Source organism: Staurois parvus, unplaced genomic scaffold (assembly GCF_062004578.1).
Source record: "Staurois parvus isolate SC_StPar_1 unplaced genomic scaffold, SC_StPar_1.0 ptg000153l, whole genome shotgun sequence".
Lineage (NCBI taxonomy): Eukaryota > Metazoa > Chordata > Amphibia > Anura > Ranidae > Staurois > Staurois parvus.
The window spans coordinates 24,330,439-24,350,142 of NW_028317949.1; the positions used below are offsets into that span (position 1 = coordinate 24,330,439).

Consider the following 19,704-nt stretch of genomic DNA (forward strand, 5'->3'; position numbering starts at 1 on the left):
GAACCTTCAACAGGCAGTGGATCAGCCAAAAAAGGAGGTGCTATACCCAGGTGCACAGGTCCTACAAGGTCATTAAAGCATACTCTGTTCATGTCAGAGGATACCTGCAGCAGGAAGCTATAGTGACCTGCCTGCTGACAATCCAGAAAGGTACAGGGCCCTCCAACAACGATCTTTACCTGCATTGCAGTATCTGAAGTACACCTGTGTTACATTGTTCTTGTCCAAATAGACATGAAACAGGAACCTGTTGCCAAGAATTTGTCCTTAAGTAATCAGTGCTAGCAAAGCTAAGAGTTGCAGTGATGTTGAGCACAGGAACTAGCCTCCCTCCCCTTTGGAAGAAGGGACTCCCATTTTTCCTTGGTGTTAAAGGTACAGCAGCAGATGGTGTCCATTGGGGTCCAAACCAGGAGATCCATTCAAGGTGAGATTCTTTGATAAGAAAAGAACCATCTGTTCTTAAAGGCCAAACAATGGCTATGGGATAATGGTACTTTAATGAGCAAAGCCTCCAGATGCAGGGAGAAGGATCACCTGGACACGGACTGCTCAGAAACAAATACCAGATGCAGAGAAGGGGGCTGAAATAGACCAAGAAAAATAGGGAAGAAGATCCCACCAATGCTCCTGAAAGGGAGGAGAAAGCTTCACTTCCTGTCTGACCAGGGACACGAAAGTACACAGACTGTAGCAAGGAAATAAGGCTGGTTAACCTTGCTTAAAGGTGACAAAAAGGCGGGGAAGATACATCAAGATGGATCTTGCAGTTATTTGGCCCTTCAGAAAAATGGTAACTGAAAAGGTCTGCAAGCTATCTTTACAGGAAATGGTCTTAGAATTCCACCAGGTAATGCCAGGAAAATGCACTAGGCTGTACACAGGAGCCAATTTCCTGAGTAGTTTAAGGTATGCATGGGTCAACACTAAGAATACAGGTTTTTATACAGGTAAGGAACACGCAAAACTCATCTTAGTTGACATAGTGGGGTTTATTTACTAAAGCTGGAGAGTCCAAAATCAGACTCCCTTCTGCATAGAAACCAATCAGCTTCTAACCTCAGCTTGTTCAATGAAGCTTTGGCAATGAAACCTGGAAGCTGATTGGTTTCTATGCAGAAGGGAGTCTGATTTTGGACTCTCCAGCTTTAGTAAATAAACCCCAGTAAGTCAAGGGGTCTCTTATACCAGGTACCATTAAGGGCTTTTCATATCCCTGAGCCAGGGGATTTTCCTGAGGGAAGAAGCTGTGACCCGAATAGGACACACACAGCTCCTGAGACCGGTTGTCACAAGAGTTGATCAAGGAGTCTAGGGGTGGGAAAAACCCAAAAACGCCAGGGAAAGTTTTTTAATCTGCATAGTAGCACAGGGGAGATGAGGGACCAGCTGAAAGGAGCGCTGAAGAAGGTGCCAGAGGTAAAGGCTTAGGCTTGTAAGCCTAAAGAGGCATTCTACACATGAATGCCTGAAAGTCAAAAACTACGCAGGGACCTGCTAGGGTTCACAATCGGCTCCTACACTTTTTGAAGCAGGGGTTCACCTTCATATGGAAGATTTTTTTTTTTTTCAGAGGGCCTAGCTAGTTTAATTTTGGGGCTGCCTCAAAATTAGAGTAAGGTTCCAAGGATCTGGGGACACCCTACTGCATAAATAGATGAAGCATTTTCTTTTACTGTATTTACATTCTATATACCAGCTCCCGTATTCACAGGTAGGAGGTATGTGTGTGTGTCTGTATCTTTACCCTGCTTGTATTTGCAGACTCTCCGTAAGTCGGTAAGAGGACTGGTATTTGTTGTGATCCTTCCTTGGCTCCCCCTACCCTCCACCTCAGGGTGTATATTATAATTGTATCTGCACTGTAGTGCTTATCTTGAAGCAGCGATTATTGTGAAATGCCCAGATATCTGCATACATGTGATTGTAATTTACATATCATGAAGAATTTGAGCTGATGTCTCTTATGTTGATCTATGTAATATTGCTTAGTTAATTTGTATTTATAATAAACACTGTTTTTAAGATATAAAAGTAGTTCATTTCTTCATGAAGGTGCATGTAAAGTCCCTTAAAGTGATTCTAAAGGTTGGAATTTAAAATAAACTAAACAAAAAAAAAAACAAAAACATTTGGCTCCTCCAGCAAACAGCAAGCCTCTTGCTATGTGGGCACTCCAGCAGGCTTGCTCCTGGGCTGCGCTCCTGTAAATGGACCTTGTACATTCACACACAAAGCCTGGCTCAGCCCTGCCCCCCGTTCTCTCCTCATTGGTTCACTGGTTGTGATTGACAGCAGCAGGAGTCAATGGCTGCCATTACTGTGTGTGCCAATGAGGAGAGAGAGACAAGGAACAGCCGTGGCTCTCATGCAAATCACTGGAGATAGGGCTCAATTGAGTATAAGGGGGCTGAGGGGGGAGCTGCAGCCAGGTTTTATATCTTAATGCATAGAATGCATTAAGGTAAACAAACGCTGCCAGTTTGTTGCGGTGATAAATACATATAGCTTAACTGCCTGAATGACATAATAGAGGAGTAGAGCCATCCTTGTAATGGCTTCAGCATATTTCTTGCTTTGAGTCCAAAAACAAAGCTCTCTCAGATATTTACTCTTGTAGAAAGCTGCACACTTGGCTACAACTGTGCCAGCCACAGCAAAAGTCACATGACAATCTGACTGGTTATTATGGGCAATACAGATTTCCCTTAAGACACTTTGTTATGAGATCTCAAGATTATCTTGTAGCAAAGCACTTTACTCTTACTTTCAGGCATTGTATAGGATAAAAGCTAGCATTGAAGTAATAGTTCTGGATGCCATTTAAAAAAAAGCAGCTTTATTCAGCCAGCTGCAGCTCAGAGTTATTTATGCTCCAATTACTTTTGAGCAGGATAAAGGGAAGGGGGGGGGGGGGAGAAGAGGAAGAAAAATAACATCACAAAGAGGAGGATAGGATAAATGAGAGTTTCTTGTGATGCTGGGACATGAGCACAGGATAAGTATCTTTACCTCATTCTCAGAGTGCTAAATGCCTCCCATTCTAGCCCTGAACAACAAATCCCTACAGCTTTGACATTTCATTTACATCTTATCAAAACCTTGCTAATATAGGGGTCACAAATATCAGCTGTGTGCTACATCACACGCTAAAAAAATTGAATGCTAGACAATGCGGCATTCTGTATTATGCAATCTTTTAAAGTGACATTTTGGGGGAATTCTTATAACTGCTTAGAAATGTTTACTGAATGCTACAGTCAGTTGTAAAATAAGGATCCCTTCACATAGGCATTCAGTTTTCATCCATCTTGTCAGTTTTTCAGATAGATCCAGACTTAACCACAGAGTACTGAGTGTCTATGGGCAGGCAAACAGATGACCATCCACCTACATCCATGGCTGTTCAGGTCTTTTTTTTCCTTTTTAACAAAACAGGGCTGCATTATTTTGCGTTTAGACTGATCTGAATGATGTAAACAGACGTTGTCCATTTATGTCCGCTTTTAGGGCCGGTTAACACACACAGTTACCACACAGGAACGCATTGCATTCCAGATATGTTTGTGCATGCATGTTTTTGGCACATTTTTGATGCGTTCTAGTGCGTTATTTTTTGTATGTATTTCTGTGTGCTTTTCCCCTCTTTTACTTCATCTTAAAATAGGAACATATACTTTCTTGTGTGTTGTCGATGCATTTTGCCACGTTCCAGTACAGTTCTGTGCATAAAAACAATGTAGCATGTGCTTTTTGTCTGAACTGGGACTGCATTGGTGTGAACTATGCCAATAGAACTCATAACATGCTGTCCCATGCATTTTTAATGCAGAAAAAAATGCACTGGACTGCATCCACTGTGAACTAGCCCTTAGTCAAGAAAATTTTTGTTTTTATGTAGTGCAGATTCAGTGAGTTGCTTATACTATTTTTCACCTATGATTAGTTTCTGCAACATCTAAAAAAAAAAAAAAAAAAAAAAAAAAAAAATGAAGCAAGACTGAACTGAAGATAGATGTACAAACTGATGTAATCTGCATCAGTATTTTCTGATTGGCATCAGTTCAGTCACATTCAATGTGAAAAGATCCTAAAGTTATAGGACAATTTAACAGATGCTTCAGCTTATGGGCTGCAAAGACTGCTGAGTCTTCTAGTTACTTCATTCACAAGCTACCGGTACATTTTCAAATATACAGTTGGTAAAGTTGACTACTGTACACTACTCTGTGTATGAGAGGGTCTACTGAAAGCCTATTTTTTGAAAACCGGCGTGAACAATTCTGGAGTTAGATGAAACTGACCATCCAGCACAACAAAATCCTTCCAACTTATTTTGTTTAAAATATTAAATTTGATTTCTTTAAATGGGTCCTCCTGCATACTCCTAGCTAGTTGTTCAACAGCTGACCAAGGAACTCACAGATTTCTTAACAGTAGCTTTCAAGTTTGAAAAACAAAATGTTCTCCCAAAAGGCTCAGGATTCCTGCAAAAAGAATTCTACAAGTCTGATGTTCATATAGCACGGGTATAAGACAAGTTGGAGTCAAAAGCAAAAAAGGTCCTCACCTCTGTAATAATTGCCTTGTGCTGTTTCATGCGCTTCAACTCCTCCTCACAGCCAACAGTGTAACATTTGGAAAGGTTGAGGGGCTTCCCACTCCTGCAGAGCACAGTTTGGCATTTGCCCACATTGGCAGAGGTTAGTGTAAAGCAACTGGTTGGATCCATGGGGTCATGCTTTATGTGGCAAAGAACAGCAGAGCCACCTAGCTTTTGCCCGGCAGTTCCCAGCTTCCTAAAAAAAAAAAGAAAAAAAAAAAAAAAAAGAAAAAAAGAAGAAAGGTCTTTAATTTCCAATGCACAGTGCAGTGGGTATAGAAAATAATCATCCCCTTTTCAAAATAATCACATTATGTTGCTTTGCAGTCTGAAATGAAGCCAGACAGTTTTTGTTTTATCCAGCTATATTTACTCAGTGCAACAACCAAGTGAAAGATATATCACTAAGGGCCGCGATTCTGCCCGCAATTTGAAAATGCGCTGTAAAAGTGTGAAAATGCACAAATGTGTTTTCATGTGGCATTCATTTTAACGGCACTCGAAAAAAGCAGGGTGTTTTTGCTCTGATCACGGTGCATTTTTCCACATGCAACCTGGAACTTTTTTGAAAAAGCCTAGTGTGAATGGAGCCTAACATATCAGATTATTTATTTTTTTAAATAGCCATTTTTGCTTTTTGCGCACACGTATAAAAAAAGCATTTTAGGCCTGTAGATTACACAAAACCCCCAAACATTATATATTTTCTGAATGCAGACACCCTAGAGAATAAAATAGTGGTAGTTCCAATTTTTAATGTCACACAATATTACTGCAAAAGTCTAGTAAATTCCAGTAAAAAACACACTAAAGTGAATTTTGGGGTAAACCAACACAATAATTATCCACATTTTTGGTAAAATATAAAAGTCGAGGTTGCAGTGAGTAAATAAATACCAAACATGTCAAACCTTCCATGAAATGGCAAACTTCAGTACCTTATATTTTCTATAGGCAACACTTCAAAAACCTCTATAGGTCATCAGTTTAGTGTCATGGAGAAGGTCTGGTGCTAGCATTAGTGCTCTCACTCTGGCGTGCGAGGCAATATGGAACATGTGTATCGCAATCACGTGGAGGCACCCCCAACGTGTGCGTTTATGTTCGTACAAGTGAGCGTATATATGGGGGGGCCTCAGTTATGTGAGTGGGTGTAACTTTTGCAAAAAAAAAAATATTTTTTGTATTTTATTGCTTACATTTTTTTTCCATCACAGGAGGGGATGATTTTTTGGTCACAGGTTCTCTTTAACGAGACATCCAGGGTCTGCGTTGTACCAAACACCTTCCACTTATTAAGAATAGAATTCACTGTGCCTCTATGCATTGATAAAGCCTTTAAAATTGCTTTGTATCCATCTCATGACCTGTGCCTTTCCACAATTTTATCCTGGAGATCTTTTGACAGCGCCTTACCACCCAGTTGTTTGCTTCCCTTGCACTATCAGGGACTGAAATGCTCCAGGAAAGCTCTAATCATGAGCTAATCAAAATGAGCACAGCTGATAGTCAAAAGGCATTGTGTGCCACTGAGAAAGTGATCAGCTACACCTGATTGAATTTTTTTTTTTTTTTTAGGAAGGGAGTGATTCTTTTTCCAACTCAGGGATTCGGTTTTTGAAAATGTTTAAATTTTTTTCTGATATGTTGGTGTTATATCTTTCACTTGGATTTTGTAAGTACTGAGTAAATACAGCTAAATAAAACAAACTCATTTCAGACTGTAAAAGCAACAGTGCCACTGCCGCACAGCTCATTCCACCTTGGGGGTTGACATAGGCCACTACTTTTGCAGTATCCGATTGGCTCCTGGCCGGAAGCCCCCCAGAGAAGATTTTGTCCAGTGCCTCAGAGACAACCTGACTGCTCGCGATCCCAGGACGTTGATGAGTAGCTGAGGCTCCTCTGTAGTCCAGTAACCTGGTGTGGATCTGGAACCCAGACACATCCCCAACCATACAGGCTGGCATTTGTCATGACTACCATCAAGGGGGGGGGGGGGCAAAAGGGCTTTCTGTCCTGTAGGGAAGGAGACCGGAACCACCAGTGGAGGGGGGGCCATTGTTAACTGGCCCAGACAAAAAACTGGCTGTCCAGGGAGGCAGGGGACTTGCCAGATGTCAACAGGATTTCCCTATTTACGTAACTACAGAAGGAGCTTCCTGGAGGCAGACACCATAAGACTCAGAGCCTACATGCAAGAACACCAGGAAGACCACTTAAGGAACAAGAGTCATTGCACCGCAGTCTGAAGCTCCCAGAGCTCATCCACCAGGTAAAACACTATGGTCTGCATTGAGGCAAGACTCGGACCTAGACACTCCAGCCTCCTGGTCAAGGAAAGGCAGACTTCTTGAGGTTCAGGACCCAGCCAAAGCATTGTGATCTTCATGTTGACCGCTAGCGCAGGCCGCTGCCAGCCACAGGTCGTTCAAGTAACCAGTCACGGCAAGCATTGGGGCTAACACTTCAGAGAATTCACAGGGAGCACAGACCAGACTGAAAGGGAGCACCACCGTTTGATAATGTGCATCCCCACCGCAAAGCATAGGAACCTACTGAAGTCCTGCGCAGATGGGAACATGCAGGTATGCATGATGCCAGGAAATCTCTAGACGAAATGGAGGCCACCATGTAAGGGATGGAATCCATCTTAAACATAGCAGCTCGTGGACCGTGTCAGGAACAAAGGAGGTCCACAGGCCAGCAATCCAATGAAGATGACCCCCCAACCTGGATCTGGATGCTTGAGAACTTGTCCGCAGGTTTTGTGGAGCCAGAATGCTTAGCACCATCTGCAGGGACCTTGGATAAACCCTCATCTAAGAAGTTAGGTGAATGAAAAGGCCTCTTGTGTGCAGAGACCTGGCCTACGACCTATCCTTCTTGGCCTGTGGGAGAAAAGTACTCCCGTCACCCATAAGGTTTTTGATGATGCTGCCAAAGTTACCCCTGAAGCAAAAATCATCCTGGAAGGGTAAATCCACCAGAACCTATTTATATGTCAAGTCAGCAGCCCAACATTCAAGCCAAAGAACTCACCAAAGCGCAACAGCCAAGACAGAGCTTGGAATGTAGTGGGGCTGCATTGCCAACAAATTTCAGGCCTGCACCGACTGGTCCACCAGCTTCACATAGAAAACACATGGCCTGTAACCAGACCCAGTTGTAGAAATATGGCCCATTCAGTAGGGCTCCAGGGCTGTGGCCAAAACAGGCCACAAAGCCGAACCAGCAATGGCAAACAATGCAGGTAACCGAATCGGTCTAATGATCCGAAGCCATAGTAAACTGCTGTCTTTCAAAAAGAAAAGAAAAGAAAAAATCTCTTGCAAGGCAATGGCATAATGTGCTGGTATGCATTGCATACTAGCACATTATGAAATACTTACCCTAGAACAAAGCCCTCTAGCAGTGCTAGGGCTTCCATCTTCCCCCAGTCATCATTTTAGGCTTGCTGGCTTCTGTCCTTTGAATAGCCGACGCACAATGACATCACGGATTTAAGGCACAGAGCTCTGAAGGGATGGCATACGCATGCGTGGGAGTGATGTCACCGGATGCATCCAGTGTGAAGATCTCCTAAAAACTGCAAGTTTAGGAGATATTCACTGTACCTACAGGTAAGCCTTATTATACAGCTTCAAAAGCAGAGTTTACCGTCACTTTAAAGGATAAATACTCCTCCATCGGTGGCATAGTTGCCATGCGCAATCTAGATACAGGATAATCCACCAAAAGAGGAGAGATCTACTTCCTAAAAAAGGGCAATGAACCGAAGGGTGCTTTGAACCGAGAATAAGCGCTTCAGACATTTCCAATACTTGAAAGTAAGTCTATCAAAGAAAAGCCACCCTGGCCGGTTAGGCTAATCAAAGGGGGCAGCCATCTCGTTGGCAACCCCAGAAGGGACCTCAATCCTCAATGGGCACAATTCACTAAAAGTTATTGCATGCATTAAGTGGCCACGTGACTGTCATAATGCATGCGATTATAGTAAATTCACCATTGCTTATATGCGGTATTTAGCACAAACAAAAACACTTGGTAAATACCTCATAAAAAGGTGTTACAGTCAATTCACAGAAGGAAGTAAATGCATGCAGTAATTCGGTTGTGGTCCAAGCTTGCGATAACTATGCGATATGCATGGCAATGGTCAGAGCCAGGGTAAGAGGTCAGTGATTGTTTAAAAAAAAAAAAAAAAAATAGGCAGGAGAGTGCAAGCAGGAGCAGGTGGCAGCTAGATTCCATTCAGGAGTTGTTTCTGGAGGCTGGCAGACTGTGTAGCACAGACGATGGAGCCCTTTGAATCCAGTCATCTGGAATTTAAAGTAATGCAGAAGAGGAGAAGCTCTAGAGTGTTTTTTTGTGAAGGAAAGATGCTTCAAGGATATGCTCTGCTGTGCAGAGCCATACAAAGCAGCACGTCCATGCTGACAGGAGAGATCTGTGTTTACACACAGATCTCTTCCCTCTTAGCCCTACAGACAATCACCGAGTACAGACCGGGAATCGCCGGTCAGGACCCGCTGCTGTACATTCCCAGCAGCCAACCGCAGCATGGGTAAGCCGGCGTACACCCCCTACCCGGAGATGCAAATCATGTACATATGTGTGATTTTGCGCAGCTGTGCTGCCCTGTAGCAGTACTTCTGCTATTGGGTGAAGGGCAACCAGTTAAAGAGCATATCTACTGCAACAGGAAAGGTTACCACTCCCTAAATATCCAAGAGGTATAAATAGAGATTTGGCAAGCTGAGCCTGCACACATCCCACATAAATATCAAAGCGGTATATGATGCAAATTTGATTGTCAGGAATGTAGTGACTGGATTCCCGGGATCTGAGCATGATGCCTACATATTGTGCCAATCCCAAATCTATGACAACTTTGAAACTCAAAAAATATTCGAAGGTTGGTTGCTGGTTAACACGTGTGTTCATGTGTTTTTATGCTTATATCCTGTGTTCTTTCCCTTTAAAGCAACTAATGAAATGTTTTACCATCTAGGTCAGGGGTGTCAAACTCAATTTCACTGAGGGCTGCATCAGCATGATGGTTTCCCTCAAAGAGCCAGTTCTATCTGTAAGACTAGACCACCCCACCCTCTCTTACATCAGATATCAAGAGCCTCCCCATCATCAAAAGTCAAGAGTCCCCCACCTTCCTTTACATCTATTACCTTCTGCTGCTGCTAGGAAGAAGCTGGGGGTGGAACAGGGCAGCAGAAAGTGCAAGGAGGAAGAGGACCAGACGAGGACTGGAGTCAGTTGTTAGAGTCTGCTGAATGTTGAGACCGGAGGAGACTGAGACAAGGGGTTGCTGCAGTTGTACAGAGAGGCGCAGGATCTGTAGGAGTTCTGTCGTCCTCTCTGCTGCCAACTATTGAGACGAGGGGGGTGACACAGCTGCAGGAGAGATGCGAGGACCAAATGAAATGGCCTGGCGGGCAGATCTTGGCACATGCGAGCTAGGTGATGCTTGTTACCCATGGCTTCTCACGCCACTGTTGAGACTGTCCACAGCTGATGAAAATAGACACAACACTGCTTTTGCACACAGGATGTGATGATGTTTATGCAATATTCTCGCTATAACTGACCGCATGATTTCATGCGGTAATTAACGCATAATTCGGAACTATAATGCATGTCAAATTTTAAGCAGCGTTTCTTCGAGAATTATACAGTTTTTTTAAAAAACATGCTGTGCGTTATTTTACTGCATGCTCCGATGTGGTAAAATATTGTTTAGTGAACTGTGCCCAATGTCTCTCGCACAGAGGAAATCAGTACGGCCATTAGCGCTTTTGCTTGCGTGGCAACAGAGGCCTCATCCTTGCTGTCTGAGGAATTGCGGATCATGGCTTCATGGCCCGCAGAGAGTGCAGGACCTGCGGTGACTGCGCCTGATTCGGGCTCAGAAACATCTGAGGAAGTGGAACATGGCGGAAGGTATTTTTTGCTCATCCTGCTCCCAAACGCCCTTTTAGGTGTAGCAGCAGAGTTTACAGCAACCCAGAGGGAATACTGTCCTATCAGCAGCTGCCGAACAGCTGAGCAGGACAAGCTGGATGCCGAGCGTGATGCCCCGAGACAGGGTCCACCCATCCCAAAACTGCCCATGAATCAACAGTAGTAGCAGAGGGAAGGGTATAGAGTTGCCATCAAAGTGCGGTCGCATAGGTGCTTGCAAGGGCACTGGCACAGCGCCAGTCTACCTCCTGCGCTGACTCCATTAGTTGTAGACCACTACAGTACTGTAGCTGCTGACCTGGCATCGGCTGGGTACAACCCACCACAGGCATATGCAGGGTCACTAACAGCACCTGCAACGCCACAGCCATGGATTCCTCCACATTTGGTTTTTTTTGTGTGTGTGTCCACATAGGGAGAAAAGGGTGGAAGCCCAGAGTCAGCATGGTGGCTGCACCAGCCATCTCCTGTGTCCACTCTCAAAGCATAGCCTATCACAAGGCAGGGCACCCGGCTCAGTGGCAGTACGATGGTGGAGAAGAGAAACTGCCCAAAAGCAGTATGGCGCTAGGGTCCAAATGTTGAGGCTGCAAAGCCATGGCCTACATTTTTGGGCACACCGACCGTATGGTGCGCGTTCCCTTGGGAGGGCCCATAGCAGTGCCTCCAGCTGGAAGGGGGTAGCCTGTACCCTCCCCACCCCACAACATATGGTGAAAATAGCCTCAGCAGACAGGAGGAGAACTGGTCTGGACCCTGCAGCCACATGGTCTAAAACCCAGGAGAAAAAAAAATGGAGATCGAGAGCTCACAGGTAGCAATGCTACCCCAGCACAAGTAGTCCCCCTTGTCTGAGACCAGGGGGCTGCCTGCCAAATGGGCAGCACAGGCACCCACAGGACATTGTCCCCACAGCTACACCACGCAACCCAATCAAAGCATGGGAGGGGATTAGGGCAACTAGGTACCCAACCCTGCACCATTTCACCAACTAGGGGACATAGGGGGAGAGGGGGGATTGGCAAAAGGACCAGGGCCTATGGCGGGGGGAGGAGGAGACCCATCAGGACCCACCACCCCAGAGAGTATCCGCACCCAGCATATAGGTGGGAGGCATCTACAGTGAGGATCGAAAGTTTGGGCACCCCAGCTAAAAATTTGTATTAATGTGCATAAAGAAGCCAAGGAAAGATGGAAAAGTCTCCAAAAGGCATCAAATTACAGATTAGACATTCTTATAATATGTCAACAAAAGTTAGATTTTATTTCCATCATTTACACTTTCAAAAGAACAGAAAACAAAAAAATGGCATCTGCAAAAGTTTGGGCACCCTGTAGAAATTAGAGCATGCACTGCCCCCTTTGCCAAGCTGAGACCTGCCAGTGTCATGGATTGTTCTCAATCATTGTCTGGGAAGACCAGGTGATGTCAATCTCAAAGGTTTTAAATGCCCAGACTCATCTGACCTTGCCCAAACAATCAGCACCATGGGTTCTTCTAAGCAGTTGTCTAGAAAACTGAAACTGAAAAAAGTTGACGCTCACAAAGCTGGAGAAGGCTATAAGAAGATAGCAAAGTGTTTTCAGATGTCAATATCTTCTGTACGGAATGTAATTAAGAAATGGCAGTCATCAGGAACAGTGGAAGTTAAAGCAAGATCTGGAAGACCAAGAAAAATATCAGACAGAACCGCTCGCAGGATTGTGAGAAAAACAATTCAAAACCCACGTTTGACTGCACGATCCCTCCAGAAAGATCTGGCAGACACTGGAGTTGTGGTACACTATTCCACTATAAAGAGATACTTGTACAAATATGGTCTTCATGGAAGAGTCATCAGAAGAAAACCTCTTTTATGTCCTCACCACAAAAATCATCGTTTTAACTTTGCAAATGAACATATAGACAAGCCTGATGCATTTTGAAAACAAGTTCTGTGGACCGATGAGGTTAAAATTGAACTTTTTGGCCGGAATGAGCAAAGGTACGTTTGGAGAAGAAGGGGCACAGAATTTAATGAAAAGAACCTCTGTCCAACTGTTAAGCATGGGGTTGGATCAATCATGCTTTGGGGTTGTGTTGCAGCCAGTGGCACAGGGAACATCTCACGAGTAGAAGGAAAAATGGATTCAATAAAATTTCAGCAAATTTTGGATGGTAACTTGATGCCATCTGTGAAAAAGCTGAAGTTAAAGAGAGGATGGCTTCTACAAATGGATAATGATCCTAAACACACCTCGAAATCCATGGGGGATTACATCAAGAGGCATAAACTGAAGGTTTTGCCATGGCCTTCACAATCTCCTGACCTCAACATAATTGAAAATCTATGGATTGACCTTAAAAGAGCAGTGCGTGACAGACAGCCCAGAAATCTCAAAGAACTGGAAGACTTTTGTAAGGAAGAATGGGCAAAGATACCTCAAACAAGAATTGAAAGACTCTTGGCTGGCTACAAAAAGCGTTTACAAGCTGTGATACTTGCCAAAGGTGGCAGTACAAGATATTAACTCTGCAGGGTGCCCAAACTTTTGCAGACGCCATTTTTTTGGTTTCTGTTATTTTGAAAGTGTAAATGATGGAAATAAAATCTAACTTTTGTTGACATATTATAAGAATGTCTAATCTGTAATTTGATGCCTTTTGGAGATTTTTCCATCTTTCCTTGGCTTCTTTATGCACATTAATACAAATTTTTAGCTGGGGTGCCAAACTTTCGATCCCCACTGTACTTACTGATCCAGCAGAGCATGCAGGTAAGGTTACCATGACAGATCCTCCTCTCCAACAAAGTGGTGGGGCTGTCGGCCAGGGTAACACTGACACTGGTGCCCAGTCATACATGTCCCTGCAAGATGTTTACCTCGCTGGCTGACCTGGTCAAGGATGGGGCTTGTCGCGGCTGTCCGAGCACAGAGCTAAAGATCTGTACACGCTCCATGGCTAGACTGGGGTGACCACTGGATCTAGACTATCCAGCCTGTCCCCAACCCAGCTATTGATTGAAGATCTCAGCAGGAAAAAAAAATCCCAGGAAAAAAAGCCATAGAACAACAGGTTCTAGTAGGGAACCAGGTCCTTACTCCTGAAACACTGGGCAAAGATAACTGCCTTGCCTATAGCAGAGAGGTGGGTCATACCAGCTTAAACTAACCATAAGGGGTGCTGTGTTTTTTCTGCCTAGTGTCCTAATCCTGTAGGTGATGCTATAACCTATGGTCAAGAATCAGAAGAACTGTGTCCGTCAATTTACGTAAGAGAAAAGTGATTTAAGATAGTGCTGTGTTTTTTTGGCAATGTAGCGATTAGTCAGAGAAGGTTGAGCAGTAGGGGTAGGAGGGGGAAGGGTTTTAACTAAATGCCAGTATTACAATGAACATTACTAATAGCCGATCCATAATGATCACTGTAAAAAGCTAAATCATATAAAGACCTTATAATTATCTTTGGTTTTAAGGCTAGATTCACGCTCCTTTATTTTGCTGGTGAAAAAACTTGCTTGTCAACATTTGCCCCACTGTCCTTTGCATCTCACAGGCAAGAATACTATGGTAAGAAGCAGAAATGTATTAGGATTACCTTTGCATGACAAGGAAGGTGTTTCCCATGTACTCCTCTTCACTCTTGGTCTTCTGAAGCTCATCAGCTAATATGTCACACATAGTACACTGCAGCAAGCTAGGCACTTCTACGTTGCGTTCTCCATCAAACACACCATACACTGCTTCTCGGTTATCACAGAAGTTGTTAACCAAAAGGGAGGCAACACATAACCTGAAGAAAACCAAAGAAAAGTAACATAATATTTTAGAGCAGACATGGTATTCATATAAATGTTATCTACAAAATGGGGGAATTTATCAAAACTTGAGTGGACAGAATCTGGAGCAGTTGTACAAAGTAACCAGTCAGCTTCTAGCTTCAGCTTTTTAAAAGCGAAATTAAACACAAAAAATGTAAACTATTGCAGCTTACCAATCATTAAAAGTGTGGGCTGCACTAGTTTTTTGGGGCCGTTTTTTTCTTTTATTTCACCTGGTGGTCCAGCCATTAACACTTCTTGCCAAGGGTCTCTACACTCCGAATGTAGCAGTAAAGCAGACACCTTTGCACAGAAGCATTGTTCATGTGTGGAGAGGGTAGTTTTAGACTAGATCTCTATTTGCGGCTCGCAGAATGATACTGCTGAAGTGGGTTGCAAGTGTTACCCTTTCGACAGGAGAATGGGTCAAAGAACTTCGCAAATTGTTAGTATATGAAAAAAATCACATATGAACAAAGGGGTGTATTAAAAAAAATTCCTAATGTGGGCCAGATGTGGCATTATGATACAACCAGGTTAAAGCAGTAGTAACCGCAACTTGACACAAAAAAGTAAAAAAATTCCCCTGGAAAGTAAATGTCATAATGTGCTAGTATGCATCACATACTGGCACACTATGCAGGACTTACCTAAAAACGAAGCCCTCCAGCAGTGCGATGTCCCCGCTGCAGAAGCTTCCTTCTTCTCCCAGTCTTCCTTCTGGGTTCGTGAGTCCTGGCCGCCTGACTAGCTGAGCTGCACTAATGTCACTCCCATGCATGCCTGCGGGAGTCTTGGACGCGGCACAGTGTTCTGAAGGAACGGCAGGGGTATGCTGTTCCTTCACAGAGCATGCGCCAGCAGACAAAATGAGCAAATATTCATTTTACCTACAGACAAACTTACCTGTAGGCAAAACATACAAAAGTGGGTTTACTTTCACTTTAAGATTTCAGATGGTACATTTATAATGACGTGCCACTATGTGTGCCTCTTTTCCTTGTGTTGTGTACACTTCTTCCGTTGTAGCACCATTATAAACTTAAAAAAAGCCACTTTTTGGAAAAATTAAATTGGATAAAAAAAACAAAAACAAAAAGACTAGCAGGTTTAGATAGACTTGACTAATACCTTTGAACCAATCCTCTATCTCACACTTATAAGCCGTTGCAGGAGTTGTTTCTGTTTTTGGGAAAAAGGTTTAACAAATGAAAAAATCTGATCCTTGTAAGCACCATTGTCAGTGTTAAATGGTTTGTCGCACCCCCCTAACTGCTACTTTGTCTGGACAGCCTGGGCAATTAAAAATAAAAAATAGGACTGGATAACCAGGCAGTAAAATACAGGAAAAAGAAAATTATGCAGCCACCACATCTAAGAATTGGCAAGCTGCTATTTAATAATTTTTTGTTTTTGGCTTTAATAGTGCTTTAGGCTTTACAAATAAAAAGAGAAACTGATTGGTCACCATGGGCATATGCTCCAGATTTGATAAACCCATTTCAATGAAAAGCCACAAAAATAAAAGCAAATCCCATTAATGTCACATGTAATGTATGCATTTTTTTTTCATGAGTACAATGCACAGTTTTTAGAATTTATGTTGCCAAATCTCAATTTCCATATCAAGAGCAAGAGGAGAGGAATTTGCATGGATGGGTCCTGTGGGAACAGTTTTGTGAAGTCCTCTAGAGTAGGTGGCAGACAAGCAGTTAACATTCCTTCTAGCTTACATCATTCTGTACTGAGACTTGAAAGCAGAACTTTTCAGCCATCAATGAATACAGATGAAATGTTGGGTTGTACTTGCAGTAGTATACACACTGCTATGTTATGAAGTCAGACCGCATCGCTTACACCAAGTCTCACAGCAACCATGGACAATAAAGGAAAAAGAAGAAAAGGCCAGGGTAACACCTGATGTTGTGACCCTCTCTGAGCTTTCCTGACTCGACAAAACAACGCAACTGTAACAAAACAATTCGATTTCAAAAGATTTAAACTGCATCATACATCTCCACTTTCATACTGAAATGCAGTGTTATACAAGTCTCAAAAAAAGTGACTTTACTTAAAAAGTCTAGCAATTTCTCATTTAAATATGAAAACAGGTGTTATCTGCCACTTGTGGGAGTGGGATTCTTTTAAAGAATGAGGAGCATGATGATGCCTAAGTACCAAGACTTACAGGGGTAGGAACTCTGACCGAATCTGCTGACAGAAAGGACAGCCATGGCAAAGTTTTAATTCACTGACCACACAGAATCTTAAAGTAGTGGTACACTGAAATGAAAATTCTGCACTAAAACTGAAAATATTTTTTATATATATATATATATATTCAGATACATTAAATAACTTTAATTGAAAAAAATATAAAAAATTATATACAGTCGTGTTGAAAAATTTGAATAAAGCTCAAAATCCTTCCAATAGCTTTTATTTCCATACACACAAATGCATTGGGAACACGACACATTCTATTCCAAATCAAAACATGAAGAAAAATATATCAAATTTGTGTTGTTCCTCTAAAAAAAAAATTGAAGAAGTGAATATTAGACTGTTCAAAAAAATAGCAGTGTTTGTATTCTTCTTTACAAACTCAAACATTCACTATATAAACTGAAAAATGTTTGAAGATTTTGCTTTCCTTTGAATCACTTAATGAATATTTAGTTGTATAAGCACTGTTTCTGAGAACTGCTGTACATCTGTGTTGCATGGAGTCAACCAACTTCTGGCACCTGTGAACAGGTATTCCAGCCCAGGATGATTGGACTACATTCCACAGTTCTTCTCTATTTCTTGGTTTTGCCTCAGAAACTGCATTTTTGATGTCACCCCACAAGTTTTCTATTGGATTAAGATCCGGGGATTGGGCTGGACACTCCATAACGTCAATCTTGTTGGTCTGGAACCAAGATGTTGCACGTTTACTGGTGTGTTTGGGGTCGTTGTCTTGTTGGAACACCCATTTCAAGGGCATTTCCTCTTCAGCATAAGGCAGCATGACCGCTTCAAGTATTCTGATGTATTCAAACTGATCCATGATCCCTGGTATGCGATAAATAGGCCCAACACCGTAGTATGAGAAACATCCCCATATCATGATGCTTGCACCACCATGCTTCACTGTCTTCACAGTGTACTGTGGCTTGAATTCAGTGTTTGGGGGTCGTCTGACAAACTGTCTCCGGCCACTAGACCCAAAAAGAACAATCTTACTTTCATCAGTCCACAAAATGTTGCACCATTTCTCTTTAGCCAGTCAATGTGCTCTTTGGCAAATTGTACCCTCTTCAGCACACGTCTTTTTTTCAACAGTGGGACTTTGCGGGGGCTTCTTGCAGATAGCTTGGCTTCACATAGGCCTCTTCTAATTGTAACAGTACTCACAGGGAACTTTACACCTTCTTTCATCTTCCTGGAGCTGATTGTTGGCTGAGTCCTTGCCACTTTGGCTATTCTTCTATCCATTCGAATGGTAGTTTTTTGCTTTCTTCCATGTCTTTCAGGTTTTGGTTGCCATTTTAAAGCATTTGCGATCATTTTAGCTGAGCAGCCTATCATTTTCTGCTCTTCTTTATATGTTTTCCCCTCTCCAATCAACTTTTTAATCAAGGTACGCTGCTCTTCTGAACAATGTCTGGAACGACCCATTTTCCTCAGAATTTCAGAGAGAAATGCACTGTAACCAGCATGTACAACATTTGCTGCCTTCCTTCCTTAAATAAGGGCAATAATTGCCACCTGTTTTTTAGAAGAATGAATGACCTCACTAATAGAACTCCACACTGCTATTATATTGAACATGCCCCTTTCAATTAGTGATTCAATTACACAGAATCAGCAGCACGCATGTCATGACTGTTGGGTCTGTTGGATTTCTATTACTCTACTACACCTGCTAGTAAATTATTTGCCATGTAGAAATATCATTTCTACCAAAAACAGTGATTGATCAGGTTAATGATGTCTGACTGCTATTATTTTGAACACAACTGTGTGTGCGTGTGTACATACACACACACACATATATATATATATATACACACACACACACACACACACACACACACACACATATATATATATATATATACACACTCACACACATATACATACACACACGCATTTTATTTTGCACAATAATTTAAAGGATAAGATCACTGTTTGACAAATAATAAATCCACTTTTTTTGCAGGTTGAAAAAAAAATTTGCATTTTGTTATATGAGCCTGATAAGCATTGTATCAGACCTGTCAGATCTGTTTGCCCATACCTCTTGTACTAGCAAGCCAATACACGGCCATGTTTTTTATTTTTACAGCTAGCAGAAGGAGACGAACCCCTGCTAGCTGTCAAAGTGGGGGGGGGGGGGGGCGGACCTTCCTTAACACGTTACACCCAGAATAATATGGGTGTAACGTTATGAAAAGTGAATCATTGGCATTATTATATTTTTTCTAATCAGCAAAATGCTGATAACCCTATTTTCAGGGTATGATATATCAGTGCATAACTATCTTAAACATAACCCAGGTCACTACTATTTTAACTGCTGGGCTCCCTCTTCTGCACCACTGAATGAATAATCTGCATATAACTCCACCTTTGAAAATGTTTGGTCTGGACAATGTAGCCCAAGCTGCTGGAGGCTCATTGTCTTTGCATGCATATCAAAACATACTTTTGCTTGACTCCTGAGGCCTCTGCATATCCATGGCTCCAAACAGCAGGGGCTCCAGATGCTTCATTGGCAGAGAATCCACATGAAGGCTGATCCACTTTAAAATATCGAATGTTACTGCTGGGACAAGATAAAGACAGATCAAACTAAATTTCTTCCAAGTTATAAGTAATCCAAAGTATCTGACATGGTTTCTTTAAAACTCAGATGCCAACTACCACTGAAGCAAGTACTCTGACAAGAGGAAAAAAAAGGGGCATGTAAACCAGTTACGCCATTTACCTTCTGGGTGCAGGGAAAAAACATAACAGTCAAAGATCAGTGATCTCTGATGAGACAAACTAACAACAAGGATGCTGTGAAAAAAAATATAAACAAATAACCTATGACATAATATGGTACATACTTAAATACAGTAGCCCCAGTTATATTATTTACCAACATCAATTCAGCTTCTGCTGTGTCAGTCAGGCACTGCGTAAAGAATAATTCACGACAGAAGAGTCCTGTGACCAGTGTAAAATGCCAAAAAAGGTGACCTTTAATTAATGCTGCTGAGGAAACTTTCTACAAGGGATACTTAACCCCTTCAAACAGAAAACATAATGGATTAAAGAGCCTGTCTG

At 42.4% G+C, this 19,704-nt stretch overlaps 1 protein-coding gene across 2 annotated transcripts in view; it reads right to left on the bottom strand.

The window, feature by feature from the left end:
- PHLPP1 (PH domain and leucine rich repeat protein phosphatase 1) overlaps positions 1-19,704 on the bottom strand; it is a 251,539-nt gene that overhangs the window by 11,037 nt on the left and 220,798 nt on the right. The window contains exons 14-16 of one of the 2 annotated variants that reach the window (XM_089674867.1): positions 19,079-19,195; positions 14,163-14,357; positions 4,571-4,799 (exon numbers count right to left, since the gene is read on the bottom strand). In XM_089674867.1, coding sequence (XP_089530993.1) covers positions 4,571-4,799; positions 14,163-14,357; positions 19,079-19,195 — 541 coding nt within the window. Of the gene's footprint in view, positions 1-4,570; positions 4,800-14,162; positions 14,358-19,078; positions 19,199-19,704 lie in introns of both variants that reach the window. The other variant, XM_089674866.1, reaches the window with a different exon arrangement.